The 23,624-nt window shown below is 35.2% G+C and overlaps 2 protein-coding genes across 2 annotated transcripts; one reads left to right on the forward strand and one right to left on the reverse strand.

Moving 5' to 3' along the window:
• Positions 1-11,415: 11,415 nt before the first annotated feature.
• Positions 11,416-12,645, forward strand: LOC111905831 (uncharacterized). Its single transcript, XM_023901552.1, has one exon. The coding sequence runs from the start codon at positions 11,416-11,418 to the stop codon at positions 12,643-12,645; it is 1,230 nt and encodes a 409-aa protein (XP_023757320.1).
• A 942-nt stretch (positions 12,646-13,587) lies between these two features.
• On the reverse strand, positions 13,588-15,980 carry LOC111905833 (probable serine/threonine-protein kinase PBL18). Its single transcript, XM_023901553.1, has 6 exons — positions 15,911-15,980; positions 14,979-15,298; positions 14,756-14,891; positions 14,530-14,666; positions 14,304-14,427; positions 13,588-14,015 (listed from the first exon to the last, which is right to left on the reverse strand). Exons 1-6 carry the CDS (start codon positions 15,978-15,980, stop codon positions 13,588-13,590), a joined length of 1,215 nt encoding a protein of 404 aa, XP_023757321.1.
• Positions 15,981-23,624: the final 7,644 nt, after the last annotated feature.

Here is a 23,624-nt window from a genome sequence, read left to right on the forward strand (position 1 = left end):
CAGATGTAAAAGTAATTTCGAAATTAATTTTTTTTCTGTAAATAAGACCGACTCGTCGAGTTGTGGTTAGACTCGCCGAGTCTGGTCGCGAAGTTAAATGCTTTTCTGGAATCCATGTGGACTCGTCGAGTCGTGGTCAGACTCGGCGAGTCATTTAAAAATTTGCATATTTTTCAAAATTTTTTTCTGTTTATTATGAATCATTTCACCCCACACTTAAGCTATGCAACTCTCAAGCAGACATGCCCGATGATTTAGAAGATTTAAGAATAAAAACGAATGGAAAATAAAACGAAAAATAAAAAGAAGATTAAAAAGTAAAAGAAAGCAAACTCTATTGAACGGGTTGCCTCCCGCCAAGCGCTTCTTTTTGAGGAGTCATTAGCTAGACTCCTTCCCATTTACGTTTTGTCATCTTCAAGCATCGGGAATGTACGCCTCACTTTTTGTGGTTTATACTTGGTCTTGTAAGCGTAAATCTTTGTCTTGTAAGCCCTCTTCAATTCGTCTCTTCTCCTTTTCATTGCTTCATCTTCAGCTGCTTGGGCTTTCTTTTTTCTCTTTTTCTGTTTTACCCTCTTCTTTTTCACCAATTCTTGACCATCCTTCTCTTTAAATTTAATGACTTCATATTTCATGATGGTCCGTGCTCTAGGTTTAGTGGTGAATTGGGGATCAGCTTCCGCTCCACTTCCATTTATGGCTTCATTCTCTTTTGTGCTCGACTCTTTTCCAAATTGCATCATATCAAGGCATGCCACGTTGGCGTGTTGGACCTCCATTACTTTTTCCTCATCTGCCAATTGTTCTTCATAACCAGTAGCTGAAACCAGGGTATGTGAAGGACTATTCACAAACAGATCAGTTTTGGTCAAGTTTCTATCCAGATCGACTGGACTCGTCGAGTCCATTATGTCGACTCGGCGAGTCGGGTCGGGTTTCATCAATTCTGGATCGTTGTCTGAGTCGGCTCCTTCCAGTAGCTTTTCTAGCTCCTCCAAGTCTTTGTCAGCATCTGAAACTTCTTCTGAGTGTAGCGTGAACTTACTCGGGTCTTCTTTTAATAAAATACCAAGCTCTTTTTGCAATACCTCATCATCTAATTGGATAAATGAGATTTCTTCTCGCTTTTCTTCTTCTTGCTTGATCTCTGGATTAGCTTTAAACATCACCGACTCATCACCCACTCTTAATGTCAAAGTAGTCTCGGATATGTCAATTAGGGCACATGCGGTGTTTAAGAATGTTCTGCCCAAAATAATTGGTATTTCGGGGTCTTCTTTCATCTCCACCACCACAAAGTCTACTGGGAAGATAAACTTGTCTACTTTGATAAGGAGATTTTCACATATGCCTTGTGGATGAATAATTGTTTTATTTGCCAAATGGATTCTCATATTACTGGCTTTGGCGCTGGTAAATTTAGCTTCTTAAAGAATGAATAGGGCATCAAATTGATGCTTGCACCTGAATCAGCCAATGCTCGTGTAGAAACTTCATTACCAAATTGGCAAGGAATTACTATGTTACCCGGATCACCCTTCTTCTCAGGCAGCTCACTTATCAATATCTCCGCGACTTCAGCAAGATCTTTCCTGGCAGCAAACAAACCCTTAAGCAAGTTAAAGTATTTGGGAGTTTGGAGCATTGTGTCCACGAATGGCATATTGACTTGTAAGGCTTTAACATGCTCCATGAAGGTTCTATAGGCTTGAACTTTTTCTGCAGGCATGGCTCTGGTTGGGTATGGCAAAGGAGGGTTGTATGTCTTCAGAAAACTTGCTTTTTTATCCTTCCCGACTGGACTCGTCGAGTCCATTTTGGTGACTCGGCGAGTCGGATCGAGTTCTTCTCGTTCTGGTTCTTCTTCCTTTTCTGCCTTCCCTTTGGAAACCCTTAGTGTTTCTGCCAATTCTTCTTCACCGCTGGAGGTTATAACGCTCACGTTCTCGTTCCTTGGATTGGGTTGGGTGTTGCTCGGAAGTTGATCCGGTCTTCTTTCATTCACTTGATGTGCAAGCTGTCCCAGCTGTTTCTCAATGTTGAGAATGGAAGCTTGCTGATTCCTCAACATGTTCCTGGTTTCTTGCATTGCTACATCGTGATCATTATGCCTTTTCTCGGACGCGCTTATGAATTTTGTAAGTATGTCTTCTAAGTTCGTCTTCTTGTCCGTCACCGGTTCCTCCTTTTGATAATAACCCCTCTCCCTCTGCTTATATTTTTCTTCCTTAGCCTTTCTGTACTCTTCATATGGGAGCCACTCCTTCTTTGGTTTCCTCCAGTCATCATCGTATCTGTCGCCACTGGAATAAAATACTCGAGCCTTTTTATTTCCATTCTCGTCTCGATCACAATCCTTTGTAAGATGGGGGCCGCCACAATTTTCGCATCCTACCCTAATAGCATGGATCGTTTGATCCATTTTCGTCATTCTTCGGTCTAGGCTATCGAGTTTAGCTATTACCGCCGCCATGCCATCGTTCACTGAGTTTACTGCTCCACGACTCACTTCATTCCTTGGGTTGTGGTATTCTCTAGAATGCTTAGAGAATTCTTCAATCAATTCTTTTATTTCCGGAGGTGGCTTTCGGGTGAGCGGGCCTTGTGAATCGAGTAGTTGCCTTGTGGTTACATTAACTCCATCATAAAAGATGGAGACCTCTTGTTGGCTATTGAGATCATGGTGTGGGCAATTTCTAAGTAGGCTCTTGTACCTTTCCCAAGCTTCATAAAGAGATTCTCCGGGTTGTTGCTCGAAGTTGGCAATGGCCTTCTTTAACTTGGCTATCTTGGAAGGTGGGCAGAAATGGTCAATGAACTCTTCTTTCATTTTCGCCCATGTAGTAACTGATCCGGGAGGGAGTGACTTCAACCAATCCTTTGCAGCTCCTTTGAACGTGACAGGAAGCATGCGTAGTAGCTGGACCTCGCGGGGCACATTAGGTACATTGAAGTAATCCGCCACGTCATTTACTTCATCTAAGTGCTTGTAGGCGTCTTCATGATCTCTCCCGTGAAATGGTATCTCCTTGAGTTGAGCGAGAATATGGCCCTTTAGTTCGAACGTAGCGGTAGCGGGGATTGCGGGTTGCACAAGTCCCGGGCCGGTGTCATCACGCATCCTTTTCTTCCACTCCCCCATGGGGATCTCGTCAATATTAGCCATTGCGGTGGCTAAGTCTTCTTCAATATCGGATGTGTGCTCGCTTTCTTCTTCGGTCTCGTATTCGGTGTCTCTCGGGATCGGATCTTCGGTTGACAACGACACACTGGATGCTCCTGCTTTGCTGCTCCTCTTCTTGCCAAACACGGATTTGAAGTTTTTGAGTGGTGAGTTCTTTGAAGAGGTGGTTTCTCCAACGGTTTTGCCTTTGTTTCTTCTTAATGCGGTTTCCGGATTTTCAAGAGGAGGAATTAGAGGTGTAGAAGATCCTCGGGTCATGAACTAACTGCAACTTAAAACAAAACAGAACGCGTAAAAAAAGAACAAAAATTTAATCTGATTCAGCGTCAAACTCGCCGAGTCGGGGCGAATACACTCGGCGAGTTCACGTGAAAATCAGTTTTTTTTTTTTTTTTTTTTTTTTTTTTTTTTTTTTTTTTTTTTTTTTTTAAACAAAAATTGAACAGAAATTAACTTTGCGTAAGATGAATCTTACACAAAGGGTCTATTGAATTAGAATTTAATGCTAATTTTAGAACCGTTCCCCGGCAACGGCGCCAAAAACTTGATGTGTGTAAAACCAACTAGTTTTAAACCTACTTTTAATTATCAAATAACACACAAAAGGCAGTGAACCTATCAATTGTGGTATAGTTCAAGCAAGTAGGGTATCGAACACAGGGAACGGCAAATTAAATTAAAAACTAATTCTATCTAAATTACTTTAGCAAATAAGGGTTTTTCTCTAGTTTTACAAGACTAGAAACTTGTTAAACAAAACTAATGCAAGGCTAGAAAAGAACAAATTAACTAGATTCAATAATGGGAAAGAAACTTCTGTTTAGTTCAACTCGGTTAACTTTATGGTTGCTTTTAAGGTAATAGTGCAATGGATTAATTCTTTCGTTGGTTACCGATTCAAGTGATTAAGTTGTGTTCACTACCCTAATCCTTAGCAAATAAACTAATTCAAACAGTGGCCAATTGCTTAACTTAATTATATTTACTAGATTAATTATTCGGGTTAAGTTAGACTTGCAATAGCTAATTAAATTGTTATTTTTAATTAACCTCTTGTTCAATATTCATCTTACAAGCTTGCACATGAATTTACTCAATTTACTTATTAATCCTAGTTTCATATTCATTAATCCTAGACATATGATTTGGTGGTCACTTATCATATGAGGTTGATAATTAATAGATGTTCATGCTAATTAACTATCTTCCTATTAACAGAAAATAAATTATCATTCATACACAAGGTTCTTTAGCAAGCTAATATAACAATTAATCACCAACTTAGAATTAATCCTACCAATCAATCAAACCATATTGTCAACTTTGTATCCCCAAACAGAAGTATAAAGAAATTAGTTCATAACTAAGGTGAATAACAGCAAACAAATAAGTTCAAGTTGCTTAATCATATTGACAAAACAAGAGAATTAAGTAGAATGATGAAATTACGCCTTAATTACTCCCGGAATTGGATTCTAGCTTCTTTGGTCGACTTCTAGGGTTCTTCTGGCTTCTTATTCGCAGCTTAACACCTCTGAAACTTCCCAGAATTCTCTCTTTTTCGCATTAAAGAGTTATCTTTATATATGCATACCGACTCGTCGAGTCATATGGCGACTCGTCGAGTCCCTCTCACATTAGTCGTAACCTGATAACTGTCTTGACTTCCGAATGCTTATCTCTCTGAATCCGCGACCGGACTCGTCGAGTCAAGAGATAACTCGACGAGTAGAAGCCTTATTTTGGCTGTTTTCTTTCTTCTTTCCACTCTTGATCTTCTAACCGCTTCTCTTGTTCCTTTTGCTCCCGAGCTTCATCTTTGGACTGAAAAACACAATTTAACACTTTTAAGTACCTTTTGTCCATAATATGCAACAATTTAGCTAATATATGAATAATAAACTACACTTAATACACACTAAATATGCACATATCACTAAACGTATCTAACTAGGTCAAGATTTGTCAAGTCTATAAATTTCCTAAGTTCAACTCTGCCTAGTCAAGTCCATTTAGAATCTTTCGTGCCTACCGACGCATCAAACCAGAGCATAGACCCTTCAACTTCGGGTATGTTACACAGACTCAGGTTGCCTGTTATCACTTGATAATATCACTTCCCAGAATATCTCCCTCAAGCACATTTCATAACCAACATATATATTTTTTTTGATTTTCTGATTTTCTAATGTTTTTGGATTTTTGTTTATTTTTCTTTGTTTTTGGATTTTTTGTTTATTTCTCCCCCTAAATTTGTGCATGGGAAAGAATGAAATGACTTAAAATGCGCAAATTTAAACTAAGAAAGACCCTTGAGAGAAACCCTAATAGTGCTTGAGCGTTTGTGAGAGAAAAGAAGCCATTATTTGACCTTTTGTGTGTTTGTTTTGCAAGAAGAAGTTGATTCCAGCTTAGAGGAGGCCAAGGAGGTTGCATATTTGTGGATTTCAAGCAGAGGGCATCATCTTTGAGGTAGCATATCGACCCTCTTTCTTTTTTGTCAAAGAATCCATGGATCTAGGGTTTCCTATACCCTTTATTGGGTTGATTTGTTGGGAATATGGTCCCTTATCATGTTTAGACTTCAGATATGGACCCATAGTGGTCCAGAGAATGTCATCCATCTTGCTTTATGTTGGGTTATGGAAGAAATGGAATTAGAATGTTGTATTTGGGGCTAAATCATCAAGTAGTGTCATTTGGACGTTACATGAGTATCAAGTTCGAAGCTTTACGTGTTTATTGAGCTTAGGAAGGTTAGATCTATGGATTAGAGGAACAGATCTGACCTCAGAAGGTCATTTGAGTGTGAGCAAGGAATGAACTCGTCAAGTCCATGAGCGACTCGACGAGTCGAGTCGGGGTTGCCCCGCGATTCGTGACAGGTGTAACTCGTCGAGTGGAATGATGACTCGACGAGTCAAGAGAGGCTGAAAGGATTCAGAGAACCCGCATGGACTCGCCGAGTTGCCCATGTGCACTCGACGAGTCGAGTCATAGTTTGACCATTGACTTTCGTTGACTTTAGGGTTCTGGTCAGGACTGATTAAGGAGAGTTCAGGATAGGGTAGAATGGCCTTCTACCCAGTTTATAGAGATGAAATCATGAGAGAACTCTGATCAGGATTTTATTTGAATAATAGGAGAAGGCTAGGTTGGGATGTTGAGCACGAGAGTTTATCCGACTTCATTAAGGTGAGTCTTCTCACTATACTGTATCTGGAAGGGTACCTATGTGTGACCGGAAGGTCTTATATTCTATGAGATGTATGAGCTGTATGTTGTTATGTGATATGTATGTGTTATCAAGCTTATGTGTGTTATGGACCGGAAGGTCAAGAGGTTCGGACTGGAAGGTCGATACGGGTATGACCGGAAGGTCTACCGGGATTCGGGACGGAAGTCCCCTGAGACATATGGATCGGAAGATCCTGTAGAGTGATGGCCTGGAAAGGCGTATGTGTGGTATGTGGTATTTGGGGAACTCACTAAGCATTTATGCTTACAGTTGTTGTGTTATGTGTTTCAGGTACTAGCGAGGATCGCGGGAAGGCACCGGCATGATCCGTACACACTCATAGAGATTATGTTTGAGATTCTAGGAATTGTTTTGTTATGATAACATTGGATACATTATGTTTTGATATTGTTTTTGATGATTAAAAGTATGAATTAAAAATGAAAAATTGTTTTGGAAATTTACGTCGTTACACCCAACAACTAGGATATGCACACATCCTATTCTCACTCTCTTAATAGTGGCTAATTATCCCTTATCTAGCCTGCTACACCCACACTCACTCATGAAACTTCCACCAACCTTGCAGCCACTCGGGCATGCTAATCAGACATAACGATGGATTATATAGAAAGTCAAATACTTGATTTTACCCTAAGCCCTCTACTAGACAAGGACCAGGAAATAAGGCTAAATCAAACATTCTCAGGCTACAAAATCTTAGTTATGTACAACTATGATGCACACAATAAGAAAGTACATTAATGATATCAATTTCATTGATCACACTAGAAGTTCTCCTAGGCTACCATGCATCATACATCAGTCAATTCTATCATATAATTCCTGAAGATCCCTAGCCTACTTTTACCATGCAGTTCTATCATAATCATCATAAGCAAATAAAGTGTGGGCAACTTGGGGTATACTTTTGTGCTCCTGCTGATTGTACACATTTCATCCTCCCTTGGTTACATTTCGAAACAATTTGGAAAACTTTTTTTTAGATCCTTAGTTTGAGTTTGGATTCACACAAATGCTCATATAATTCTCTAAAACATAGCTCTGATACTAACTTGTAACATCCCGAAAATCAAGGTAAAATTTTTCAATTTCAAAACCAACCCAAAAGCATAAATGTTTACAAAACATGATTCTCGAATTTAAAAATCATATATCAAAGTTTCATAAAATCAAATCTCATAAAATCCAAATGATGTACACGATCAAGCCTTCGCTTTGCCCCTATCCTTTGAAGTACCTGAAACCATAACAATCAAATTGTAAGCCAAAGCATATTAAGTTCCTCCAAAGTAACACACACAATCATACAAGTAATAACATGCATATGTGAGCCTTCAGCCTAACTGGATCACTTTGTTGCGCCTACAATCTATCTGGAGCGCTCTTTAGGCCTTCGACCTGACAGGACTGCCTCTCGGACTTTCAGTCTATCCGAACCGCCTCCAGTATCTTGGCCTTCAACACAAAGCAAGACCGCCTCAATCTAACAAATCATAACATGCCGACATATACTATAATAATCAATAACCAACATGTATAGGTAATCATAAGATCTACAATTCTAACACATATTGAGTGAACACAAGTAATCATACAAATCTAACAGTTTAATGCATAACTAGCATAACATCAATCCAATATACCAGGATACATAATCTAGTGGGCCAACATTGGTGCCTTCGACCCATAAGTACAATGAGGAAAACATACCTTACATACTGAAATGTAGTTGAACATATCATAACTCCAACTGCTAACTCTACCTGTCACATATACAATAAACAGTGACCTAAACTCAATCTACCACCCAAAATACCCAAAATGCCCCTAAGTCAAAATTAGTTAAACCCCTGGTCAACGGTCAAAGTCAAAAAGTCAAAAATTCAAGGAAAGTCAAAGCAGACTGAGTAGACCCCGCGTACTCAGTCACTATGCTGGGCTTAGTCGCGACCCATGCAAATATCAGGGTTGCCTAGTACGCGCAACGTACCACTTGGTATGCCTAACATACTCGCTTGAGTTCACTCCTCATCATTAAGTGCTTATTCCATACATACCTCGCATCCAAAACTCAGATCTAGACCCAAAAGGTCATTCTGAGTCATGAAGTTTCCACATTTATGACTTCTCATTGTTAGAAGTGGTCCAAAAACTAAAAGTATAACTTAATATTCAACTAAATCATCATAACTCTTGTATGGAGGTGATAAAAGGACCAATATCATATTTTTATGGTTCTAAGCAACTAAAAATCTCTGAAAGGATAACTCTTATTGTTTAGAGTAAGTCATATTTATGAACACCAAGATTATGGGACTAAAAAGCATAAAAACCTAAGAACGAACAAGATCCAAAGAAAACATGCATCAAGTTCCAAGCTTTATAAGCATAAAAACCTAAGAGCTAACACGATCCAAAGAAAACATGCATCAAGTTCCAAGCTTTATAACTTCAAATGAAACTAGAGGATGAGATTCTTCTAGATCTAGGTTGTCTTGAGGTTCCACTTTGGGTCAAAAATAGAAATTTACTTGAACAATGGATGTTACAAATAGACATCTTCTTGAGGATATACAAGTTAGTACAAGCACGTAAACCATGGACCAAACACATATTATTGAATCACTAAAAAATAAAACATCGCTACATCCATTGTTTTTTAAATTTGTCATCTTCTTGAATTGATGCAAAATTTCGACGACAGACAAAATGTGGTGTGTCATGATGTTTCTCAACAATGACCCTTAATATATCTTTAAACAATCTTAGAAGATTGAGATCAAGATTGTATATAAAATATTGTATGTGTCTTTATATGGTGATGATTATCCATTATTTATACATAAAAAAGTTTGGAGTCCCTGTTTGATACTTATAATGATGCCAATTTAATCACATTATATTATCTCTGTAACCTCTCATAGATATATGTCCATTAAATAGAATATTAATTTCTAATATATTGTATTTACTCTAGAAATTACCAAAAATGAAAGTGCTATTTTGTGTGGAACTATCAACCAATGTCAGTATGTAGCTCATGAATCTTTACTTAGGGTATCGACAACGCAAGTTTAATAGATGTCTAAGGCAATGATCAATGATTTAATCGAGGTTTAATGGAGTGTAGGTGCAATGGCGGAGCCTGTAGGGGGTCTAGTAGGTACTTAGCCCCCTCCAACTTTGTCTTATTTTAATATCTTTGTTATGGTTTTTTGGTTGCTCTTGTTTTCCTTTTTTGGGATTGGTAAACAATTTGCATGAATACAAACATAGTCTTTGTTAGGTGTATCTTTCCAAACATTGGAAACAAATAATCTAATCATTGGATATTCTTTGCCCAAGTAAATTTTACAATTTTAGAAGAAATAAATTTCAAATAGTTATATATATATATATATATATATATATATATATATATATATATATATATATATATATATATATATGTTATACCCAAAAATCAATAATAACAAAAATTAATCTTACTATGTCCTTTATTAAACGTATATCGAATAGTTAGTTGTATAATAAATTATATTTAGTTTTGTAAGATATTATCTAAAACTTTGTTTCCTCATAATTATATAAACCACAATCTATTGTGGTTTGCATGCCCTATTACTATTCAGATATTTCGTTGCTTAAAGGAATTCATTCACTTGCTTACATTGACACTAAAACAAAATTAACCTTTCCCATTGTGCTTAAAATTAAAGTTAACAACCAATACATTATTATCATGCCTATTATTACAATGTGTTGAAGCCCTTTATTCTTAATTTCTGGCTCCACTCCTTTATAGGTGTTAGACATGGAAGGAAGTTAAATAAGAATTGGACGGTTCAATGAGAAACAATTTATTTCAATAAATTTATTTTTATGTAATTAATTGAAACATAATTATCTTAGATTCCTTTTAAATTAAACTTCAAACCCAAACTCAATGCAACTCCATAAACAAGTCTCTTTAATTTACATAAATATTTTTAACTACAAATTCTTTATGCTAAATGACTGTAAACTTGGGTTTATTTTTACATAAATAAATGTTAATCTCTAAATCATTGTAAATGCTAATAATTTATCGATGGTAAATGATTTCAAATAATTGGTATGCTAATTATTAATACAAAACTTATGCCATCTAGAACTCTTTAGTAAATGCTACTTTCTTATTTATATATTTTTAACTAGTTTATAACCCGTGAAACCACGGCTATAAAATTAATTAAACTTTAATAGTTAGAATACAAAATTATTAATCAATTATAATCGTTAATTTAAATAAATATGTGAAATTATATCACCTTATAATTTGTATTAATATTATTTTAATTTTTATTGCATTGTTATTAATTTATTGTAATTAAAGTGAAAATTTTAAAATTTGAAATAGAGAATTAATAGGTTGACAAGTGGCATGTATTAATTGAGAGGTTTAATAGGGTGACACATGACAAAAAAAAGAATAAAATGTGTATTAATTAGAAGGCCTAATATGATGACACATGTCAAAAGGATATTAAAACTATTCTTTTACTCCCTCCGTCCCATTTTAGTTGTCTACAAGTAAAAAACACATTGTTTAAGAAAAGTACATTTAATGCAACTTTTTGTAAACAAAATGACGTATCTATCCTTCTTATGAGCTATTAATACAATTAATCAATCATTAATAAAGAGAAACGGTTGAACCATTTCTCTTCGATGGAATAAGGAGAAAAGCAAAAATAATTAAAGAACCATTAAATGTTTAATTTAACTAATCGGAAAATGAAAGTATTTGGAGGCAAAATGTTCCCACCAATTTTTGTTTATTGTAAATTGAAACCAAACTTACCTCGTAATGAAAATTTTTTTAAGCCATGCAGTAGCAAAATTTGACTCCAAATTCTCCCACCAAAAACAATTCAATGAATCTTTATAAACCATTTTCCTTCATCTTTTTTTTCCTACGTAAGTCATGGAGAACACTTTAACTTCATTGACTAAAAAACACACAACCTATGCCCAATGTCAAGATATATTTCAAGCCTTGTTGCAGCACAATTCTAATGGAGAGCTAAGAAGGGGTTCCATAAATGATGTAGCTGCACTTTTCGGAGTTTCTAAACGCACCGTAAGTCGTATTTGGAATCGGGCTAAACTTCAAGTGGAGAATGGATCAATAATTGATTTTTCTTCAAAGAAGCTAAAAGTTGTTGGGCGAAAAAGGGTTCAACTCGATTTGAATCAAGTTTCACAAATTCCATTACGTCGTCGAACTACCATTCAGTCTATTGCAAAGTCATTAGGTATTGTAAAATCAACTTTGCATAGACGAATAAAAGAAGGTGACCTTAGACCACGCACAAATGCTATCAAGCCGGACCTTACCGATGCAAATAAAACAAAGAGGTTAGAATTTTGTTTATCTATGATCACTCGGTCATTACCTGAGTCCAATACCACATTCCATGATATGTTTAATGTCATCCACATTGATGAAAAATGGTTTTACATATCAAGATCATCAAAACGGTACTACCTCGTTCCCGGTGAGGATGAACCGTTGAGAACATGTAAAAGCAAAAAGTTCATTACAAAAGTCATGTTTCTCGCAGCGGTTGCTAGGCTAAGATTTGATGCCTTAGGAAATGAAATTTTTTTCGGAAAGATTGGCATCTTCCCACTTACAACAAAAGAACCCGCTAAGCGTTCAAGCAAGAATCGTGTTGCGGGAACATTGGAGACAAAACCAATTTTATCGGTTACTAAAGAAATAACGAGGTCGTGGTTGATTGAAAAAGTTTTACCCGCTATTAAAGCTAAATGGCCACCAAACCATACTGGTCCAATATTCATTCAACAGGATAATGCAAAACCTCATATTGATGTCAATGATAACGAATTTCTTGAAGCATCGTCTCAAGATGGGTTTGATATTCGACTTTGTTTTCAGCCCCCAAATAGTCCAGATTTAAATATGTTGGACCTTGGGTTTTTTCGGGCCATTCAATCACTTCAAGAACAAGAGGTACTCCATACAGTGGATGAATTGGTTACTGCAGTTCAAACCTCATTTGACAAGATGCAATCTCATGAGCTTAACAATGTTTTCTTAACTTTGCAAACATGCATGAAAGAAATCATAAAGGTTAAAGGTGGTAACAACTATCGAATATCGCATATCGGTAAAAGTAGGTTGGAATGACAAGGTATTTTGCCAATACAAATTGAGTGTGAACAAAGCCTCATAGATGAAGTAGTTCCATATTTGAGTCAGTAAGATGTAAACATGAAAACAAATCAAATTTTCATTTGATGTGTAACACTATGCTGACTTTCTTAAAAAGAAAAAATAAAAGAATGTTTATTTGCATTTGTAAGCAAAGAGTAGCATACGTAACTATGAGATGCAAATGTCTTTTGCTTTTTTATTCCACTAATTAATGCACGGTAGTAATTAGGCGTATTTATTACCAGGGGTAGTATGAGAAACTTTCTTAATTATACTAGTCTTTTTTTAATAGGTGACAATAATTTTGGGACAAATCAAAATAATATACTGGACAACTAAAATGGGACGGAGGGAGTATTAGAATAGGGATTCTAAATTCTTAATTAGTCATATGTGTTAAAAAATATGATGGCGGTGATATATCATATTTTTAGGTGTTAAATTTTTTTCAAATCAATAACAAATCCATAATTTAATGAAAAAATTATAAATAAAACCCATGAAAAGGAAAATATATTAGTTACTGTATTTTATGTATTGTGTTTTCTTAATTACAGTATCCTTTATTTACAATTTACAATTCTTCATTATTCTTAATTAATCATATATGTTTAAAAATATGGTGATAATGATGTCGAAATTTATTAAGCTTTATAGAGCTTAATTAGTTGTAGAGGTTAAATAAAGTTGTATAAAAATTGAAATGATAATGTGACAATGATGTGACTATCGGGTAGAGAAACCAAAAGCAAATGATAAGAAAAACTTGTGACATTATCACTTATTAGTATATAGGCAGTATATATGTTGTAGATATGTTCAGCTTAATTATAAGTCAACATGATATTGGTTCAACGACCGGTGGGTTCGCATAATTTAACTATATTCATCAACTCTTTCAACCTCTATCAGGAATCAATGGTGAACCATGTCTGCCGCTGACTCATGCTGATGGTCATGCCCATTGCTCTGACCATTTGAGCTATGTGCATTAATCTTCGATTTCGAATTTGACATATCTTTATTACGAAATGCTCTAGGAGAAGGGATTTTTTCTAGAATGGATAGCACATCAGACATGTGGGGGCGATACGTTGCCTCCGGATAACAACATTGGAGGGCTAGGTTGGCCACAACAGAAGCCGCCTTTCTTGAGTACTTCCCTTCAAGCCTCGAGTCCATGATCTTGAATACCTTCTTCGTATCTCTGAGTTGAGTCCTTACCCATTCCAATAGCCTCTTCTCTTCTGCAACCCGTTTGTAGTCAATGGCACGTCGCCCTGTGATGAGCTCCAACAACACTATCCCAAAGCTATATACATCGCATTTTGTTGTAAGTCTACCTGCATCATAAATGTTACAATTTTGAAAAGTTACCAAAAGCTACTGATAACTATTCACTACTCTAATAAGGTATCATTTGTCAATCATGTCACTCGCGATCCCACTACAGCAAATATATAGAAGCATGCATGTAAAAATATTTTTCCATGCAAGTGGTAGCATATATAGCACATAATCTACAAACTTTAAAAAACTAATTTAATGTGTCCAAACATGTGTTAAATCAATTAATTTTGTTGTAGTGGAAATTCACTGGAAGAATAAATCAAGAAACATGGAAAATAAACCTGCAGCGAAGTATTCAGGGGCTGTATAGCCTTCGGTGCCAGTTATTTGACTTGTTACATGACTCCAATCGCCTGATGGGTCAGCCTTTGCCAAACCAAAGACTGAGAGTTTCACGTTATAGTCCTACAAACAAATTGCGAAGATAAAAAGTGGATGAGCATATAAAACATGATAATCATAACAAAGCTTAGAGGTGATTCATTATAAGTCGTAGATATATAATACCATATCTAGCAGGACATTAGAAGATTTGAAGTCACAATATATAATTTTTGATTGGGAAGCATGCAAGAAAGCGAGCCCTTGAGCAACCTCCACTGCAACTTTAAGCCTAAGTGCCCATGAAAAAGGTTCTCCACCACCTGAACATACACACGAATATTTGTAAAGACAAATGTATATATGATTATGAAAATGGTGTAGGCTACCCTTCGGTCTTTATTAAACGTACGTCTAAAAAGATGATGCTCCAAGCTGCCTCCAGGCATAAATTCAGATACCAACAACCTATTTTCGCCTTCATAGCAGAAACCAATAAGATTGACTAAATTTCGATGATGAAGTCCACCAAGATATGAAACATCTGACTGCAAACAAGTATTTGAACTTAGAACGACAACTATTAATAAGCAATGAACAAATAAATCTTATTGTTATGGAGAATAAAAACGCACCAACCACTCCATATGGCCTTGAAAACCTAAGCGCTTAAGTTTCTTGATGGCAACTGGCATTCCGGATTCGGGTTCTACAGGAGAAAGGGTTTCCTTGTTAAGCCACCCTTCGTATACATAGCCAAATGCACCTTCTCCAAGAAGATAATCGGGAGAAAAGTATTTAGTAGCATTTATAAGCTCACTAAATGCGAACACTTTCAAATGTGGAGAGAGTATCATCTCATCACCATTCCTCGGATTTGGACTTGGCAGATTTTGAGTAAGTTTCTTGGAATCGCTTCTGTAGGGTTCCTTGGCCCCTCCTGCAGTAACAACTTCTGTAAATCCGATAAAATATCAAAAGAAGTGGAAGCTTTCATTAAACAAAGAATACGAAGGTCACAAGATCAGAAAATGTTCATACGAAAATCTACAACAAGAAACGGCTTATGTTTTTAACAACGGTTAGGAATAAATGGAATGCTAGATAATGAAGATTGTTTAGGTAACATGTGGTTAGAAATCTACCTCGTCGTTAGTAATAATTCCAATAGTTTTCTCACAAATGTAGCAGATAAGTTCCTGTTAGAACGCATGATGCTAGATCACACATTTACAACTGAAGCGTTCACAACCAACAAAAACTTTGACAAAGAAATAAGAACACGTATATTATGCAATCCAAGGTGTGAAACCCTGATAGTGTTTTCTAGAAACATTTGCAACTTTAAAAACGACCAACACGATTATCAGAATAGAAAACCAAGTAATTTATCACATTATCTTTTAAACCCTTATTTTCACATCAAGAAGCACCAAAGAAACTTTATATGAACTCCGAATTTGGATCAAGATCGTATCAGCAAAATCTTGAGTAATAGAAATAGCTAATTAAATTACCCAAAACAAACATCTAAGAAAACTTAAAATCTATAATCAGGAGGAATTACCAGAGGCATGGGGTTGAACATATCGATAGTGATTGTCACCATTTCTTCTCGTTCTGCAACAGTTCCCCATTTGTATTTTCAGTTGAAATGAAGCAAGTAGAGGAGAATTGTATGTTTATATTGCGGATTAGAAATGGGATAGTGATCACACAGTTGCTTTCTTCTTCTTCGTCCTCACTGTTCCAATAGTAGGCATTAGGGACGAGTTACGTGAATGGAGATCAAACAATTTCGGTTCAGGAAGTCAAGCTGGCGATGCTGATATACACGTGTCCACCCACCGGTGTATATCATTTTGTAGTTATAGATCAGTAAATACTGTTACCATTAAATTTCTCATTAATTTCATTATCGTTTTTTTCTTCTTAAATATGTAAGCAACACATTAATATTTTATGGTTACGATTCTAGTTAGTCACCTCATATATAGAGTTATTCTCTAAAATACAATAAAAGCTTTTTATCTAAATTTAGATATATAGCTTCCACTATTTCATTTATCCAAAAACAACCATTATTATTGCGAAATCAATGTTTTAAAAATCGGTTCTAACTTGTAAATACGCTATTGATTTAAACCCTCCGTATTGCTTTGCAAATGGAACTTATTCTTCGAGAAAATACTTTTACATGGAACCGGTTACTTAGAAAGCTCATGAATACATGCTTAGCAATTAAAGCCTCCATATTGTTTTGCGAATGGAATTTTTTTTTTTTGTAACATTCAAAAAGAATATCTTTTGATAAAGACAATGTAAAAGAAGTTGGTGATGTAGCTTATATGATGGATTATATCCAACTAAGTTGATAAATGATATTCGATTTTGTATAGTTCGTTTAATCATGAATAACGTAGCTCGTTTTATATGGTTTTACGTAGTTGTAGAGAAGACAAACAAGCAGTTGGAAAGGACCCTAACACGTGGGCAATCCTTGTGAATTCTTTTTTTTTTTTTTTTTTTTTTTGTGAATTTTAACCCGTTATAAATCGTTTCTTTTGCATGCGATGGAAATCAAGCAGGTTAAGTAGATTAATGTACTTGTAGTTGTAATATACTGATTTTTACCACAAAATATTTCATTTTTATAATAAGAAAAACCACCAATGTTATAAAAACCAAGTCATGAAAATCTCAGGTAGATCAATACAATCATCCAAATCAGAATATCAAATTGTGGAAATCATAAAATCTGCAAGTCGGAGTGTACAGTCAAGCATTCGCATTCATGCGATAATCTGAAGTACATAAAACATATTTAATCCACACCTGTAAGCACGAAGCTTAGTGAGTTCCCAAAACATTACATACAACTCAGCAAAATAAAAACTATGGGTTATCAGCAACCCTATGGATTAACAACATATTTCAAGGGTATCAGCAACCCTGGGGACTAATAGTAGTCCCATGAACTCACAACAGTCTAGGAGATATCAGCAACACAATTTCATAGATAACATTAGTTAACAAGTAAGACCTAGCTCGTCAACATGCATATACTAAAACACAAGTAATATAGTTGGAAGACTCACCTCTCAAGTAGCAACTAAGTACAACAACTCACACAAGTTAGACAGGTACAAAATAAGCACCTAATCAACAATAAAGAACTACCCTTCTCAAACTATGCCCGTAACCTAATTTTGATCAAAAGCCAAAAAGTCAGAGTTCATGGTCCACCCTCCTACGTCCCGTGTACCAAATGCAATACACATTGCATAGAAGTTGTGATGTTACGGACCAATATCCGGCTACACCATGCGTAACAAGATGTACGCCCTGCGTATTAAGCCTGAATGCTAAATGCTCCAGTAAGCTCTTAATTTATGTTGTTAACTCCTCAAACTTCCCAATATGAACTACATGGACGTCATAATGAATAAAGTCCCTGACTTTTTCCATTTGCATGTCATAAATGAGTGATAATCCAAGCCCTAAGTCCATGAAATGTACCCGTGCTCAAGATCTCAAGCACGAGGTGAAAGAGAGTGTTCAAGCTCTCAACATTATGGTTCTACAACCCTAATAACAGTAGGAAATGGTCTTCAAATGGTTTGGATTACAACATACTCACTAGAAACAAAGTTATGGGACAAAAAGCATACAAAAGCACACTAACTATATCTAACATGAATGATTGACAAGATTGAAACTTTATACCTCTTAGAGGTGGAAAACAAGCTGAAGAATCTAGATCTACAAGGCTTGGACTCTTAGATGCTTCTCTAAGGATCTTCTTTTTTCAAAGGAGCAAACACACAAAAATTTAAAGCCTAAAAAATGATTAGAGTTTTGAAAGGACGACTTTGGAGGATGGAGGCTGATCATAAGAAAGTAACAAGGGGTTAAGGTCCTTTAAATAGGGCTCAAAACCCTGAATTTAGGGTTTGCACTCTGTGCCACTACAACCTGCTTAACAAAGGTTACGCTCTACATTATGGGTGAAAACTCTCGCATGAGGTTAACGAATTACGCCCTACGTACTTCATTAACTACGCCCTATGTACTTCCCATTTTAATAAAAATATAACTTTAAAATCATAAGAAAATACACCTGAGGAATAGGTGTTACAGTAGTTGTCATGCGAATTAGCCTGGAGGCTCGCATATCTTATAGAGTATCTTTAACGACCATGTATTTTCCTTTTAAGATGATATCAAGTAAATACTCATAAAACCTAAAAATTTCATGTTTTTTAAGTGTTTAATATGTAACAGTTCATTCTTTAGTAGATGGTGGTGCGCTATATAGTTAGTTCATGTTTTTATAATCTATACTTCATTCTTTAATAGTTGGCGTTGCCCTTTCTAGTTAGTTCATATTTTAATAGTCTATTTTTCTAGTATGTTGGATTTTTGATGTACACATTATAATCTACTACTAGATTATTTTCTAGTATATTTTGTATCCATGAAGCTTTCTAAATATCTATTTGTTCTTTTGTATTGTTTATGAAGCTTATAAACTTTTCAATAACTAATTTCTTGGAAATCCATAAGCGGTATTTTAACAAATAAAATATTTATTACAACACATATTGTAAAAAGAAACTAGCGTCATTGCAAATAAAAGTAGGATAACATTCATATATTAATGTTTTTCATACTCCAAACAAATATATTTGTTTCACTTCTTGAGCACTAACTATATTTTTATGAGATCATTTAATTCCAACATTTGATTATTAATCTTTGTATTATCAGTTATGTTCTTGTTCTTCTTCTTCTTCTTCAACTCCAACTATGGCTTCTATCATTTCTATTGGATATATATTTAAGTTCTTCATGTGTTTTAAGTAGAAAATGTTTGTAGCTTTATACTTCTAGTTCCTCGACGTTCTATATGAAATATTTGTAGTCTTTCCTCTTATTCTAAAATAATACAATATAAGATATGTGTACATTACACTTATTTCATACAAAGTTATTTGTTAGAAACACATCTTAACGGAGTTCTTAACCTAAATAATCCAGCTTAGGCATCATAATGATACATTTGGATTCAAGCATATCATTAAGTCATTAAGAAGAAGCAAGGAATTATTATGTCGGTGGTTATAATAAAGTGGAAAATAAACCATGCCAACTTTCACAGGAATTACATCCTAATGTTACTGCTTCACAAGGTTTTTGGATATTACCCTCGCTAACTGATAATAATATTCACGTATGTTGTTAATGAGATTATAATTTTATTATGAAACTATTAATTTTAAGTTCAAATTTTTCACGATATTTGAGACTTTTTTTAGTAGGAAAAACATTTCCAATGAAAATGCTTACATCTTATCATGTTCTCAATAAAAAAAATGTGATTAATCTACGATAAATTAGTGTTGCCAAAAGAGATTTACGTTTCACACTTCCACCAAATACATTCAAAGTTTTGAGTTCTTTGGCAACTGCTCATGATATCTGGGACATATTAGATGAACTTTACTCAGGAGACATTGATCAAACTTATTCTATGCAAACAAACATTGCTTTCGGAGTTTAGATCATTTCAACAAAGGTTGGAGAGACAATCGGTCAACTGGCGAGCATATTTAATCATCTATTGAGCATAATGTTGAACTATGGATTGAAGAGAAAACAATTTAAGAAATATTCTTCTGAACAAGTTATTCATATCTTAAAATCTCATTAAAATGAGGTTTTGGAGAATGCAAAGCCAATTGTGGATGTTGGTCTTTTAGCTCTTGTTACAAAGGAGGAAAGTGTGAAAGGAAAGAAGTCAAAAGAAAAAGAACTTGTTGTTGATTCTGATTCATATGCAAAAGATGAGGAATTCGCAAGCGAAAAGAAAGCCCTAACGGTCAATAATCCAAAGAAATTCTTCAAAAAGAAATTTCAATGCTTAGAGGTAACAATAATACGAGTATTGATGGTGGCGGAAATGGATACAAAGGAAGAAACAAAAATTATGAGAAAAATAAAAGTGAAGGAGTCAAGAGTTATCAACACTAAAAAGAGTAGAAGTAAAAGAAATTTTTGGGAGATTCGGGTTTTGACTAAATTACTGCAATAGGAAGAATCGCTTTGCTAGAGATTGCATGTTGTGAGAACAAAATGAGAAGACAGTGAAAGAGAAGGATGAAGCTTACTATTTTCAAAAGATTGAACATCTAAATAAGTCAAAAACTCATGCAAAGGAATTGGTGGTTAAAGAAGATAATTGTTGGAGAATAATGCCTACAGTCATAACATAGTCACTGCAATTGGTAATATTACTATTAATAATATGGTTGTTATGGGTTACACGTAACAACATAATAAGCAATAAATGACATGCGGAATTTTTAGGGACTTGATTTGTTAATTAATTAATTGTAACATCCAAAAAATTAAGGGTAAAAGTTTCTTTATATATATATATATATATATATATATATATATATATATATATATATATATATATATATATATATATACTACTTATTATGCAAATTTAGTCAAAGGCTAAATTTTAAGAGGTACAAATCTTTAGTACACATTTACAATCATTATATGCATGGAGAAATATCTGGTCAATATTTGACAAAGTCAAGAAAGCTCCCATCGCCCCTGTTATCGATTCTTTTGTTGATTTGACATGGCTCATTCTCTTATCCCAACATTTCCCTGTATATCGGTAGCTTTGTACATTGTTCATATAAAGACACGATTGTATAGAATTAAGGCATGATCCCATACAGTGGATCACAATTTTATTAACGTATTAATGTAAGTGTAACGTACGAAAATGTTCTACGTGTGCTAGCTGTAATGTGTGTTCTCTCTATCTAGCAAGTATAGTAATATACTGTAATGTTCTAGAAAGTATTGACTCATGAATGAACTGACTCATTGTATGATATCGCGTTCTAGTAATTGTTCTAGTATCTTCCTAAACTACCCATATGGTAGTTTACTAGTAATCTAACTGGTACGTATGGTCATGGATGTATACCCTTGCTACCCAAGGGCATATGTTGAACTGGAAGGACCTTTTATGACTATATATGTACACATGATATATAACTAATATTTAAACAACTTTCGGACGAATACCCGATATCCCACCAGACGACATCTCAAGGTGCGAAAAGGAAATAGGGTGGATAACCTTCCTAAGTCTTTTAAACATTTCTTATATAACTATACATATAGAGGCATGCAATTTATAATATAAAAGCATAAATAAGTTTTGTAAGACATTTGAAACATAATTATTATTTCAAGAAAGATCGACTTGATGTCAATCTATAAAACAATTTGAAGGCATAAGTTTGATAAAACAGTTTAAGTATAAGAAAACGTTTGTTTGAAACACAGTTTGTAAATAAGTTTGAAAGGTAATGTACAGAGTAAGATGTACAGTGTAATAAGGAGTTTAAAACATATAAAATGTTTATAAAAATCATTTGAAGGAAACTGTTTGGTAAAACGGCTAATGAGTAGCCAAATCATTTGAATGCTGTATATTAATCACATGTGATTGATGTAATAAGTAAATATAATCCTACTTACAAATCACTTGTGATTGACATAATAAGCATGTTTCTACTTGTATCCCCCCCATAAAACATTTAATAATAGTTTAAAACATTAGTTAAGGGGTATGAACTCACCTGCAGTAAGTGACTGGAATTGAACGGACTGTTATCGTACGGAAGGATCAGACAAGTGTTTGGTGTCAAGTGAAGACTTAGACACACACAATGATCCTAATTACATATGAAAACATATGTATATAAATAATTAGTGATTAAAACACTAATTATACAAGTAATAACATTTAAGCGCGAGGAAAACACTTTTGGTCAAGTGCTAGGAGGCTAATGGGTTGCAACAAAGGAGTGCAATGCCCCTAATGGAAGTTTATGGTCAAATGACCATATGATTTGGAGTTTACGGCCCAGGGGAGTAAGCTCCTGGCCGTAAATTCTCAACCAAGGCCTAAATGGAGCTTAGAACTATCACAACTCTAGTGGGGAATTGTTTCAAGGCTTAAACAAGTGTTTGGGCACCATATTGACTCCTTTGGGGAGTTTACGGCCCAAAGACCCTATTCCCTTGGAGTTTACGGCCGTAAACTCCCTTGGGAGGGTTCTTATGGTGCTTTCAAGTCTCAAACATTTCTAGGAACAAATCTAGACTTTAGTACTTGGCTTTAGGAGGGTTTATGGCACCAAATGGTACCATTTTATAGAGTTTACGGCCATGGAACCTTTTGGGCCGTAAACTCCCTCACTATTGGTGTTCTAAGTATTTTAACTAGTCCAAAACTCATCTAGGTACATGCCCAAATTGTCTCATGGCCTAAGGAAGGATTTAGGGTGTCCTTTGACCCCTTAATAGGAGTTTACGGCCCAAGAATTACTCTTGGCCGTAAACTCTTCAAAACTTGTGTTTTCGTTATGTTTTCTAGGTACTAAATACTTTAGGGTATTTGTCTAACATAAAGTCCAAGCTTTGGGTGCCTTAAAAACACCATTTGGGCATGTTACAAGGGAGTTTACGGCCTAAGCTAATCTTGGGCCGTGAACTCCTAAAATTGGGTGTTTCTTGGCTGATTTCTTGTACCTAAAACACTCCTATACATATCCAAGGTAGTTACTAAGCACGGGGGACAATCTAGGCTCGGTTTCGGGAGTTTACCGCCCAAGAACACCTTGGGGAGTAAACTCCTAAATTGGATGATTTAGCTATGTATTCTATGTTATGAACACAATTAAAGCTTTCTAACACTACTAGAAAGAGTTACTCACAATTTGGGATAAAAACCCGAAGATCCGTGAGAGAGAATTTGGCTTTTCTCTAATTGGAATTCAACTAATGAACCAATTTGGTTCAGAATTCTATTTATAGTCCTAATATTTTTGGCAGAAAATATTTCTATTCTCGGAATGAACTCTAATGTCCTAGAGAAATGGAATAACAGTGTTGCACAAAACCCTAGTGCAACCACTCTCCTAATATCTTCTTAAGTGTAAATCCTGAAAACTGCCTAACTTACACTCGGAGTCTGAATTTTCATTGTAACTGATCTACATCTATTGGCTTGATATGGTTTGTTCAGAAAGGAAATTTTGGGTTGTCACAAAATTGGAAGAACATAGGAATGGTCATGGTGTTCCTAGCCTCCGGTCACCAGATTTACCACCAAGTACCTTTCTTTATGATTACAAGTAACATTATCGAACCCACTGTTGGCTACCTTCAACATTGTCGGC

Source organism: Lactuca sativa, chromosome 4, assembly GCF_002870075.4.
Source record: "Lactuca sativa cultivar Salinas chromosome 4, Lsat_Salinas_v11, whole genome shotgun sequence".
Taxonomy (NCBI): Eukaryota; Viridiplantae; Streptophyta; class Magnoliopsida; order Asterales; family Asteraceae; genus Lactuca; species Lactuca sativa.

Bases quoted from the DNA above. Each gene is read 5' to 3' on its own strand.
- LOC111905831 (XM_023901552.1), top strand. From the start codon at position 11,416: ATGGAGAACACTTTAACTTCATTGACTAAAAAACACACAACCTATGCC.
- LOC111905833 (XM_023901553.1), bottom strand. From the start codon at position 15,980: ATGGGGAACTGTTGCAGAACGAGAAGAAATGGTGACAATCACTATCGA. The intron at 14,892-14,978 runs GTGCGTTTTTAT...ACTTGTTTGCAG, and splicing joins AAGGCCATATGGAGTGGTTG to TCAGATGTTTCATATCTTGG. The intron at 14,667-14,755 runs GTACGTTTAATA...GTGTATGTTCAG, and splicing joins GGAGCATCATCTTTTTAGAC to GTGGTGGAGAACCTTTTTCA.